The sequence below is a fragment of the Denticeps clupeoides genome, chromosome 4 (genome assembly GCF_900700375.1).
Source record: "Denticeps clupeoides chromosome 4, fDenClu1.1, whole genome shotgun sequence".
Lineage (NCBI taxonomy): Eukaryota > Metazoa > Chordata > Actinopteri > Clupeiformes > Denticipitidae > Denticeps > Denticeps clupeoides.
Window position 1 is genome coordinate 29950152 of NC_041710.1, and position 12280 is coordinate 29962431.

The 12280-nt window shown below is 40.9% G+C and overlaps 2 protein-coding genes across 4 annotated transcripts in view; both read right to left on the reverse strand.

Annotated features, from left to right (window-relative positions):
- Positions 1 to 26: 26 nt before the first annotated feature.
- On the reverse strand, positions 27 to 2285 carry LOC114787710 (mannose-binding protein A-like). 3 transcript variants are annotated; one of them, XM_028975522.1, is made up of 4 exons: positions 1771 to 2285; positions 1590 to 1697; positions 968 to 1042; positions 27 to 884 (listed from the first exon to the last, which is right to left on the reverse strand). In XM_028975522.1, exons 1-4 carry the CDS (start codon positions 2060 to 2062, stop codon positions 490 to 492), a joined length of 870 nt encoding a protein of 289 aa, XP_028831355.1. In that variant the 5' UTR covers positions 2063 to 2285; the 3' UTR covers positions 27 to 489. The 3 variants fall into 3 exon arrangements, with proteins under 3 accessions (XP_028831355.1, XP_028831357.1, XP_028831356.1); XM_028975524.1 differs by having other exon boundaries at positions 968 to 1064; XM_028975523.1 differs by lacking the exon at positions 968 to 1042.
- Positions 2286 to 2413: 128 nt separating this feature from the next.
- Positions 2414 to 12280, reverse strand: part of tep1 (telomerase-associated protein 1) — a 28674-nt gene continuing 18807 nt past the window's right edge. The window contains exons 37-57 of the mRNA XM_028975505.1: positions 11361 to 11485; positions 11186 to 11285; positions 10946 to 11101; positions 10642 to 10854; positions 10180 to 10236; positions 9983 to 10106; positions 9671 to 9892; positions 9404 to 9561; positions 8155 to 8262; positions 7964 to 8068; positions 7692 to 7815; positions 7412 to 7497; positions 6524 to 6650; positions 6192 to 6322; positions 5997 to 6118; positions 5738 to 5878; positions 5558 to 5657; positions 5058 to 5178; positions 4236 to 4318; positions 4028 to 4132; positions 2414 to 3952 (exon numbers count right to left, since the gene is read on the reverse strand). Of these exons, the coding sequence (XP_028831338.1) occupies positions 3833 to 3952; positions 4028 to 4132; positions 4236 to 4318; positions 5058 to 5178; positions 5558 to 5657; positions 5738 to 5878; positions 5997 to 6118; positions 6192 to 6322; positions 6524 to 6650; positions 7412 to 7497; positions 7692 to 7815; positions 7964 to 8068; positions 8155 to 8262; positions 9404 to 9561; positions 9671 to 9892; positions 9983 to 10106; positions 10180 to 10236; positions 10642 to 10854; positions 10946 to 11101; positions 11186 to 11285; positions 11361 to 11485 (2628 nt within the window). The 3' untranslated portion in view covers positions 2414 to 3832. The remainder of the gene's footprint in view (positions 3953 to 4027; positions 4133 to 4235; positions 4319 to 5057; positions 5179 to 5557; positions 5658 to 5737; positions 5879 to 5996; positions 6119 to 6191; positions 6323 to 6523; positions 6651 to 7411; positions 7498 to 7691; positions 7816 to 7963; positions 8069 to 8154; positions 8263 to 9403; positions 9562 to 9670; positions 9893 to 9982; positions 10107 to 10179; positions 10237 to 10641; positions 10855 to 10945; positions 11102 to 11185; positions 11286 to 11360; positions 11486 to 12280) is intronic.

The following is a 12280-nucleotide window of genomic DNA, read 5'->3' on the forward strand; positions in this document are numbered from 1 at the left end:
ACAAAAGTGGACGTTTCATCAAACTTTATTTTTGTTCAAAAATTGTGTTTGAGGGCAGAATGTGTTCATGACGCTTTCTCTATTTTTAGGACACAGACCAGGAGGGCGCACACAATCACTTACCAATTATACAAAAAGTGGAACTCAGACATGATTACCCAAAGCCATTATGAAGATTATTAAATTAGGTATATTGCAATACTATTTGCATTCATATCACTTTGCAGGGGTTTAGTGCATGCCGAGGTATCCGCTGTTTCACCCCAGTGTAATAATGAAATGAATTGTTATATGAATACGCAACTTTTATACATAACTAAATAAACATAACTTTCATTTTGCCCGAGTTCCCAGTGAAAAATGTGGGGGATGAGAAGAAAAGAGCTGAATGGCCTCAGATGCCCTGCTCTGTCACAATAAATGTAATATCAAGAATGTCTCTGTTATAACCAAAATCAAAAGGTACATTGTTTTCTACTCTACTCTGGGTCATTTAATCTCACTAATCTCACATACTATAATATGCCTTGAATGACAGCTAAAATCATACCACTGTTCACATGGGCCTATGGTAGTGCAGTCCTCATCACCACTCGCGCCATTTGGTTCATGTTTGGCCCATTTGCTGAACATCAGCGGTCGATTATCCATGTCTACAAAGAGTCCCTCGCTCTTCTTGTCAGTTGCACCGATGAATGCATGTTGAGACTTGGTCAAAGCTGACAGGAGCCTCCACAGAGCTTTGTTTTCTTCCTCAGAGGTCGGCAGGACAACTGTTCCACCAACATGCCTACAAAATGTCAGGACTTCATCAAAGTTCCCCACCTGTCCATCAGAGACATAGTACTTCTGTCCCACCTTTCTGAAGACCTGGAAACGCATCGCTGCAGAGGATGAGCTGGATTAGTGACTGATGATGAGCATTAGTTCCAGCATTTATGTTGATGGAAGATAATGCCTGTTTCACCTGTCTCCACTATAGAGAGTCGTGATCTGAGCCTTTGGATCTCTAACTGCAGATCTTTGAATGGAGTCTCGATTCCTGGCAGAAATGTTCTGTAAGTCTTATTTCAGCCATGTAATGAACCAGTAAACAAGTGTTATCCAAAATTGACAAACATTTCAAAGGTGAAATGCTTAAATGAATCTGAAATGCTTTGAATCATTATTTCTCATAAATGTTAAATGCAGTGCAGTTATTATTCTTAAGAGCCTCAATTTTTGCAAATTAATATCTTCACTTGCTGTGTGTTTGCAGTACTGACTTTGAATGATAAATAATATTAATATTATTTATCTTGTGTAAATTAGTTCGACATCCATACGCTACTACTGTTAACATTTATGCCATTTATCAGACTGCTTTATCCAGAGCGACTTACAAACAATAGTTACAGGGACAGTCCCCCTGGAGACACGGTGTCTTGCTCAGGGACACAGTGATAATAAGTGGGGTTTGAACCTGTGACTGTGGTCTACCACCCCACTGTTTTTAATGAAAGTCATAAAGGAGTTATTTTCTTAGGTGCTATAAATCAAAATAGTCCTGAAATGTTTGATTCATTACCATAGGGTCAGTTCTCACCCACCTTGTGTGCTGAGAGATGTACCCCCCTCTCCCTTCTGGCCTTTGGGGCCTCCTGGACCCACCGGCCCAGTGGGACCCATTTTTCCTGGAGGCCCCTGGACTGACAATCCTATATAAAACAAGTACAATCCATCACTGAATTTAACACCCACCCACACACGCACACACACACACACACACACCTGTATCTCCCTTTTCTCCCTTGAGACCTGGTGGTCCATCTCTGCCTGGAAGTCCATTGTGTCCTGGGACTCCTGGCACACCAGCTAGGATGGGGCAGTTGAAGCTGGGAGAAGAATGGTTCTCAGATCCACCAATCACACGCAGACACAGCTGCAGAAGCAGCACTGCAGAAAGACTCTGTGTGGATGATGCCATGTGAAGTTCCAGGCTGTGGTCTGCAGGTTTATCAGTACTCAGAACATCAGAAAAACATTCTGAGATGCTTTCTCTGGATGGCAGTTTACTTAACATCTAGCACATGCAGAAAGCAGACCAATACAGTACAGATACTGTCTGGGTTCCCCTCTGAGAAAGCTCAAGTTGTGTACAGTAGACTGGTTTCTTGTTATCTTGTCTTACTGTCACCAATGTGGGTTACATGTCAAGACGACTGTTAGAAGCCCAAATTGAATACAGTGTCCAGGTCTGGACATTCTTACCTCAAAAAGGAGCGCAGGTCTGCAAATATAATGCTTTTTTACTGTTTTACTAGCAGAGATTAACAGAGCAGAATGTGTTCAGCCTTGGAGGAATTCCAGGAATAGAAAATTCTTGTGCATCCAAACATTCCTTCAGGTTCAAGAACTAGCGGACACAAGACACTCATTTTTAATAATCTTAATATTTGATGCATAAGCTTTGGTTCTTGTGTTTTAAAGTAGGGTTGGAGATATTTCAAGCACAAACAAGACACATACTAAGACACATACATTTTTTTTAAATCATTCAAATCTCTTTTGTGAAGAGCTAAGACAGTAAGGACTAAGGGTTGGTCTGAGCTGGTATTAAATACTTTTGGTTAAATATTTTAAGGAAAAACTTACTGTGGTTGTATAACAAGCAGCAGAGACAGGACACAAATGAAATAAACCTCTAAGTGGACTTTCTTCATTGTCCATATTTGCACTGTGTGTAATGTTTAAACAACCATGCCTGCGAACACCGGGGTTTCTCCCAGATTTCTCCCGTTCTTTATCTTACAGATAACCTGCAAAACACAAGCTACACTAAATACAATTTAAATTTTAACGTGGGCTCAATGTTTGGAAAATTACTTACGCGAGACAGATGAAAGTATGCTGATGTGTGTATAAATTACATAATAAATTGTACAGCATACGAACTATTACATGAAAAAGTTAACAGAAGCCGAATGTATGGCCTTGCTAAGAAATCTGTGCTTCTTGCACATTTTTTTTTAAACTCCTGAGTTCACTACTACATACACGCGGGCTTAGAGTGAAAATAAAGGTGAGAATAGAACAGCCGCTTTTCTGTACTAATGTTGCTCAACATGTCTGTGGGATTGAATTAGGCACAACAGTTGAGACTTACAATTTTAACAGAATGTCGACAAGTCATGTGAATAAAATAATCACATAAATCACGTACATTTGTTTTTCTCTCTGTTGTTTTTTGTAAAAAAAAATGTAAATTAAAGTCTAGACACTTAAAAATCGAATAAGTAGCATTATCATAAAATGCTGTTAATCATATAGAAACATGACACAATCTTAACCCCAACCTGTGTTTAAATGTGTAGTGTCCAAGAACTAAAATGATAAATAAATAGTAGCAGTTTTTAATATTTAATATATCTATGTTTGGAGATATTTACAAAGGTTAGTGTGCTAACCAGTTAGCATCTCATGTTGAAGGGACCACACACTAATTATTTCATTGATTGTAACATGGAAGCACATTGTAAGTCGCTTAAATGTAAAAATGTAATTATTAGCCGTTAATTTGCGCCCACTCTATACCCCTCCACACTTGTTCCTCGATCTCCACTCCATCCATTAAATCTGGTTAATATATCAATATAAAAAAAAAATGTTTGTGCCACACGTTTAACAAACATGCCATTGCATCAATAAGCACCCTAACAAATTTATTAAAATCTGTAAAATAATCTATCACTCAGGAACACACTTGAAATGAGTTAATATTTAGTGCACTACTGCATTAGAATTGAGAAATTTGCATTGTCGAACAGAGGAACGTGCAATTTAGTTATCCAGGTCACTCAGTCCAGGACAGGAAGTAGAGGCGTCCCAGAGCGTCTCCACACACCATTTCTCTGGAATTGCTGGGGTTCAGCTCCAGATTGGTCACAGGTCCTTCACACACAAACATCCCCACCTGCACAGAGGAATGGGAGAGCTCGTGACTGATGGGGTGTGATGGGGGTGTGGAAATGCAGGAAGAGAGACCAACCTGTTTCCTCGTGTGACGGTTCCAAATTTTGACAGTTCTGTCACGCGATGCAGAAATGATGGTGGTGTCAGTCAATCGAAGAACACTCACCCTGTCAGCATGAGCCTGTCACACAAACAACCACCGGCTCTCAGCATGATGTCTGGCACGAGACATGCTCAGTGCTGATGCTGTGAATAAGCGGTGTGCAATAAGACAATAAACTTACAAGTATCTTTGTGTCCCAGGAGTCCAAGTTTGGAGGCTGGTTGCACCAAACATTGCCTTTAAGGTCTCCACACACGATTAAATCTAAAGTTATAAAAGTTTATTTTATTTAGTCTTTCATTCTCTGCATATTTTATGGGCAGCATGGCAGGGACATATAATATAACAAATGTTCAATCCGGGAAATTGTACATCTTTATTCACTAAAGGAGGTCATTTTATTTGATGCCTGCTACAGGTCCCAGAAAAAGGTGACAGGCAAGCAACTAATGGCTGAAAAAGGCCTTCTGTATTTCAGCAGGACACTGCAGAACCACAAACTGCAGCTATTACAACAGCATGGCTTCACCAGAGACTAGAATTGCTGAATTGGCTTGTCTGCAGTCCATATTTTTCACATACAGAGAATATTTGGTGCATCAAAAACGTGGTTAAGGAAGCAGACCCTTAATCGGAAGGTTGCCGGTTCGAATCCCAAACCACCAAGGTGTTTTTTTTTTTTTTCCCCTCAAGGCGACATTTGGGGTGGGGTCTTGATCCTTTGATGTGTGTTTTATGTGTGATATATTTCTAAAACTACAATAAAAACTAAATAACAAAAAACGTTAGATTTTTCATGACACATTTCAAGCGATGTGTGCTTCCATTTCAGTTGTGCAAATATAACAATATCTAACAATCATTTTAAAGATATGTAGTCTTTGTCCCAGCTATGATAACCAATACATGTGGACAAGTTGAAATTTATATTGCAAGCAGAGGCCAGTATGAGTCTTTAGTTGTAGTGCAGTGTTCAATATCTGTGTTGTGTGTGCGCACACACCTCCCTGCATGGTGGCGGCTGTAATCCAGACTCCTTTTTTCTCTGCTGCATCACTGGCTTCATGACAGATCTCAACATCACAGAACTTGTCATAATTGATTTTCAGGAAACTCATACACAGCTACAGACAACAACAGAGCATCCAATCAACACATCACCAGACAACTAGCTAACATTTTAATTAAAGTTGCACTTTCCTATTCATTCAGCTGGCCTTTTTTTATTACAATCCGGAATAATATATTTTAGGGACTAAATAAAAAAAATCTTGCAGCCTTTAAAGCTAATGTTCTCATTTTACTACTAATGATACTAATAATTGTTATTTCCAATAATAGATCACAGCTGCAGCAGCAAACATACCACTTCTGCTACTACTACAACAACTAATAATAAAGGTATACTATATACTATAGTTAAGGGTATTAAAATTGAGGTCAAACATTAAGGTAGATACTTGAGGTTTACTAATGTAATAAAAAATATAATAAAGGACTCACCATTATCCCTAAAGTGAGTGTCCCTTTCTTTTCACCCAGCAACCAGATACTTTTCCCATCATTTTTCAGCACATCGAGAGTCTGTGTGTCACCCAACCACCTAAAATGACTTACAACCATCACAACATGTACATGCATTGCGGTATGTGTTGCTGTGTATGCGAGTGCTGTCACTCGTACCGATTCATGCTCCGATGGTAACTGTCCTCGGTTGAATCCAGTCTCACCACAGATCCGTTGTCACAAAGGGCCAGCAGCATGTTGCAGAAGGAGAGCATCCGCGCGGGGGTCTCAGCTGTGTACGACTCCACCTTCTCCAAACTACAGCAAGCAGAAATAAACAGGAGTATAATGTTCAACCTTACCAAGTATCATGGGTGGAGGTAGTGGAGTTGACGTGACCCAGCGTGAGCAACAAGATAGCGTAGTGGAGGCACACCTGGTAAAGCCACTCTCAGGATCACAATGCAGTTTCCACACAGAAACAGAGCAGTCCCAGCATCCCACAGCCAGCTGCTGCTGTTGCATACTGGTGAGGGCTGTCACACCACTTTTACTCACCTACACAGACAAATTCAAACCAGTTCAAATGTTCAGAACAAAAACAACGGTGAAACAAACACTAGTTCCTCACCTTCTTCCTGCAAACGAGTGTATTCTGTTGCCAGATCTCCACTATGCCGGTTGGTGTGCCCACCGCCACCATTTGCCCATCGTCCAAGAAACAGGCGGAGGTAACTGCTCCCCGCGTTTCGGCAGGGGATGCTGCAGAAGACAGTACAGGTCACATAAGGACAATGAACATAGTCAGCAATATTTTATATCTGTTTCCTAATTTACAAATGAATTGTTGTCATACAGGTAAACAGCATCAGCGATTCTGTTGTTAATATTAGCACATGCTGGCCTTTTCTCTTCTTTTGGTTTATGCATAATGAAGTGATTTTTTTTTTTAATTTTCCTTACCCAGAGCGATGTCCAGGCTCCAGGTCCTCAGAGATCGGTCTTCAGACACAGTAAAAAATCCCTCCTGACCACACGCCACAGCATCCACTCCAGCACTGTGTTCATGCAGTGTACTATGGTGATGCACCTGGACAGACACAGGTACACACAGACACAAATATCAGTTTAAGATCCATCAATCCATGTTTCTATCTATAAGCAAAAGCATTATTTATTGCAGAAAAGCTAATTAAGGCACAAACGTTTTGCAATATAGCAGTAACACAAAAATGCACTGCATTATGGTGTCATCTGTCTTAAGCTTTTGATATTTTTTTCAGTGGAAAGCCAAATATGACACAAACTGACCATGCACCAGTCACTCTGTGCAGCTTTGGTCTGCCAACTACCTCACTTGTCACTTTGTCACTTTAAACTTACCTCTGTTGCACTACATGGTTTTGCACTCTCCACCATGTGCCCTTATTTGTATATGGTGTTTTTAAAAATTGTATATTTTGTTTTTTAAAATTGTATTTATACCTTTGTATTCAATGTTACTGTTTTGTATTTAATGTTACTTGGATGGGTCTGAGAGTAACGTAATTTCAATTCTCTGCATGTCCTGTACATATGGCAGAATTGACAATAAAGCTGACTTTTACTTTGACTTTGAAATATGCCCTTTCATAAAATCTAAGTCATCAAATTTCTGTATTATGTAATTAACACAAAACTAAAAGGCCAAGTCAACATGGCATAAACATGAAAAAAGGATTTTCACGTCATATTTCCCTAAGAGGTTTTCATTTACATTAATAAAGGGGGAATGCAAATATTGTAGGGTTAATGTATATTAATAATACAGTTAATAAATGATGCCCCTAACAGGCACGTTTTTTTCTTCACCTGCAGAGGACACCAGAGCTTCACTGAACCATCCTCAGATGCAGTAGCAACCATCAGTCTGTCTTCATGGACCTCTTCATGTGTATCTAAGAATTTTTATTGCATTTGTTTTTATCACAGCAAACACAACAGAAGACCAACTGAATGGAATGACAACTGAAATTTGCACTGTATCATTCATTAATTACATTGATTAATGGATCATAAAAATAAATAAACCTCTGTTAAGATGTTAATGACTGGAGAGTAATATCATAAAACAAGGCGACAGAGGGAGTACCTGGAACAGTAGTGCAGTAGTGAATGCGTGACTGATGAGCCTGTATCCTGGTCATCTCTGCCCCGGTATCCCAATTCCACAGCAGCAAGAGACCATCAGCACTGCTGGCTATAATGCAGTCTCCCTGCACACACACACACACACACACACACACACACACACACACACACACACACACACACACACACACACACACACAAAATAACCATGTTTATTTGAATAATGGACTGATGCACTACTGAGAAGGTCTTGTGTCTCACAGGTTCACTGACCTGACAGCAGAGGGCACTCAGTGAGCAGGCAGTCAGGATCTTTCTCACACATCTAGTGGTCACAGCGTCCCACACGCAAACAGAACCATCAGTTGAGCAACTTATCTGATGAGGAAAAAAAAAAAAAAAAAAATGTAAAAAATGTGGCAAGGTACACACTCACATGAAACTCACCAGAGCTTCACACTGACCAGATGTGCTGAAGTCCAGGCACAGCCAGTAATCCAGTCTCCATGACAGTGTGCAATTGACCAGGAGAGAGTGGCGGAAAGGGAATCCACTTTCCATACCATCAGGGCCTGAAAGGAGGACCGTAAATGACAATCAGCATCGCCACCAGTCACAATTAATGTCATTCTCAAGTCATCACAGCCACCACCTCCAGTTCTATCAAGGGAAAGTAACCTTGGTTCTTGGATCGATCTACACACAGGGTTGGCCAAAATAACTTGTAGTGACGACTAAACGCTGCATATTTTTAAAATATAGGAAATAGTGAAAGGGATTATCTTTCATTATGTGAAAATGTTAATTAGGACCCCAACTATGAATACATAATTTTTTTCCATTAATGTATGAAAAACAAAAGTCAGACTAGTCTAGTTTTAGTATTCTCTAAAGAGGAAGGTCTTAAGCTGCCGTTTGAAACTTCTCAGCGACTGAGCTGTTCAGACCTCGAGGGGAACTTCATTCAACCACAAGGGGCCAAGACAGAGAAGAGTCTAGATGAGGGTCTTCCTTGTACCTTCAGCGGTGGAGGGACCAGGCGAGCAGTAGTAGTCGGATGTGAAGTGAAGTGATTTTCACATGTGATACACAGCAGCACAGCACACAGTGCACACAGTGAAATTAGTCCTCTGCATTTAACCCATCACCCTGAGTGAGCAGTGGGCAGCCATGACAGGCGTCCAGGGAGCAATGTGCGGGGATGGTGCTTTGCTCAGTGGCACCTTGGTGGATCGGGATTCGAACCGGCAACCTTCTGATTACGGGGTCGCTTAATTAACCGCTAGGCCACCACTGCCCCACTGGATGAGTTTATTCTAATAACATATGCACTGAATAATTATATTTGAAATCAGAATATGGATTGCTAATAGATGTTTTCAGCTACATTCCGACACTGTGTGTCCATCATAGATGTAGCCTACTGACTGAGAGCCACAATCCAGCAACATGAATATAACAGCCACACGCACTGGTCTTCCATTGCTACATCATCCAATTCTGTTGTGTAGGGCTGGTATACCAATAAAAATGAAATAATGGATATAGACTAAATATGAGACAAAACTATTTATCATTAGAAGATTTATGTTGGATTAGTTCCATAAAAGCGTTTTAGTGTTTTTGTAGAATGCTTGGGGTCACTTGGTGTCTAGCACATCCCACTCAACCCAATAGGCACTGGAAAAAAAAAATCTATGTTATTCACTTCACCTGATCCTTCCCTCCTGACAGCAGCTCCTGTCCACTTGGGTTGAAGGACAAGCATGTGACACCCCCACTATGACCTCTCAGTACACATACTGCAACAGGTTCAACCCAGGGGTCACAGGTCATGTCCTCCAGTGACCACAAAACAACAGTAAAGTCATCTGCATTTTGGAAACAGATAGAGAAGAGCATCTGTGATTTGTCCATGTCTTAATTCAAAAGCACATGCAGTGTAGACATGTGCAGATCTCTGTATGTCTGCAGACTAACCTGAAGATGATGCCAGATATGTGGCATTTTGGGCTAAGGCAGTAATTGGGCCTTGCTGAACCCCAAAAGCACCTTTCAGCTGCAGACTCCACCTGCCCTGGTCTCTCAGCCACACCCTCAGGCGGTTGTCTCCATTCCCGGAAACAAGCCGATCCTCACCCGGCAGCCACATCAGGCACAGAACAGACACCCGCAGGTCCTCACTGGACCACACCCTCTCCCCTGTGGAACAGAGAGGTCATCATAAACACATCAGAGACTTTCCTGTCAGTCAACAAACAAAATGAAACAAGCAAAAAAAAACAAACAAACCTGAGTTTAAATTATACAACTTCAAACCGTCGCCCTGGTACCCAACAGCACTGTAACCACTGGTAACAGCCACAGAGAGAGCAGCAGGGCTAGCAGAGGCAACTTTCCTTTTCTGGCGTGAGGACTGTGAAGGCGATTATACCATGAACTCTGATCCCTCAGCCATTAAATTGACCTTGATGGGGAAAACATCCTACCTTCTGTTCTCCCAGCACCCCCACCAAGCGGCCAAGACCAGCAGACCACAATTGCACCTACACACACAGACATACAAAACAGCTCTCATTCTGAGGAATAAATGAAGATGTATGTGCATGTAAATTGCTATCATTTTACACGGGCTTGCATGGTCATGCATTCCGATCAGTGCGAGAAAGATGTCAAAATGGATGCTGAAGCTTTGCCTCTTTGCGATTATATTTTGGTTGCACTGGCAACAAAAGCAAAGTCTGACGTGTGGAAATGTTTTGAATAAATGATAATCGATGTAGGCAAAAAGAGTCGTGTGAGTGCACACATTTGAATTATGTTGGACTGTAAACAAGATTGTCAATCAAAATGTACTTGCTGGACTTTTAAGGCCCAATTACAGCTGTAGGACAGACTAAGAGTGTATGCATATATATGTGTGTGTGTTCATTTTGCCATGTACTCCTCACTGTTCTGTCATCTCCAGCGCTGAGCAACAAAGCACCATTGTTCAGGAATGAGAGGGCCTGTACTGATCCACTATGTGCCTGATAGCACCCCACAGAGGACATCGCTGGAATTGACCAGAGTCGCACCTCCCCACACAGAGAACCTGAACACAGTAGAGAGGAACTGGGAGAAAACACAACACTCCTCACAGAGTGCTGATGACCTGTGAGTGTCTGAGATGGAGAAAGGGAGAGAGGACCTTTGTTACTATATTCATTTACATATTACTATCCACAATCACACAATTCTGTACTTCATACTCACCTGCACACTGTTCTCCTGAAGCCAGCGCCAAACATGCACCCTTCCATCCCAACACCCCACTGCCAAACACTGTCCTTCAGAGTCAAAAGCCACACAGTTCAGAGGGCTGGGGTTGGACAGCGTGGCAACACAGTTGCCTTGAGGGCAGGACCACACCTGTGGATGGAGGCAAAAGCAGAGCTACAATGCCTGGAAACATTTGTGATGTATGTACAACAAAATACAGAAGCTACACCTTACATTAACGCTGCAATCCAAGGAGACTGTGGCCAGGCATTTCCTGTCTGGGCTGACATCACTTCCAGTTATTCTATTAGAATGTGCATCCACATGGCCTGTCCTTTAAACAAAAAAAATGCACATTGCAGAAATGATTTCTCTAAATATGTGTGTTTGAGGGCTATACAAGTCTCACCTACAACCACTCTCAATATCCCACAATTCAATCTGGCCATCAAATGATGTGGAGCCCACAAGGCCATCTTTTAAGAAGGTACACCCGGAGATGCCATCACAGCTAGTGATCACGGACCTCACTTCCTGTTTGGGGAAAAAAAAAAAAAAAAAAAGCAACCATGGAAGCAAAACAAACCAAAACTGTGAAAAACATGTGTGAATAAAGTTTTATTCATATAAATGAAATAAAAGTTGTGTAAATGCATGGAATCTTTACATTAAAATAAATGTGAAATAATGACATTTATTTTTAATAAAAGATTCCATGCATTTACACAACTTGTTTTTATTGGTATTATTGTTCTATTGTACAGTCTGTTATATAGTATAATCTATTATTACATATCAGAAATAGATGTAAAACTTTTTAAAATGTAATAAATTAGGAAAGTACTCATTGGTCTGTCTTCTCTGTGCCCATTTAAAATAGTTTTCCACATTGCCTTAGTCTATTTTGTGGTCAGACAACTAGAGAATGGAAATTCTGTTTGGAAACCCCAGACCAGAGTAAGGTGGAGGGATGATAATCTGCCTTGTTATTAGCATGATATATGGTTGCATTAGTGCCTATAGATTTGGCAGCTTCAGCACAATCAATGCTGGAAAAAAAAAAAACATATTAGAACAGCATGGTAGAAGAGAACAGTCCTAGTAGTAGCCAAAGAGCGAATTTACTGCAGTCCAGACCTTTGACTAATTTGGCCCATAACGAAATGAAAGACAGTTGAGCAGATAAGGCAAGGATAAAGCAACATTCTTCAACCAGTCTGCTTGGTTCCCAGATGTTTATATGCTGCGACTACAAGAACATAGTTTTGAAACCTTTTAGTACAGGATTGACAACAGGACAAAATAAGATAAATCCAGAGTAGCAGTGGT

What these genes read in the sequence shown, in the direction of transcription:
- LOC114787710 (XM_028975522.1), bottom strand. Translation starts at nt 2,062, where the DNA reads ATGTTAAGTAAACTGCCATCCAGAGAAAGCATCTCAGAATGTTTTTCT. An exon ending in TACATCTCTCAGCACACAAG is followed by an intron (nt 1,043 to 1,589) that starts GTGGGTGAGAAC and finishes CATTTCTGCCAG; the next exon opens with GAATCGAGACTCCATTCAAA. An exon ending in ACTCTCTATAGTGGAGACAG is followed by an intron (nt 885 to 967) that starts GTGAAACAGGCA and finishes CATCCTCTGCAG; the next exon opens with CGATGCGTTTCCAGGTCTTC.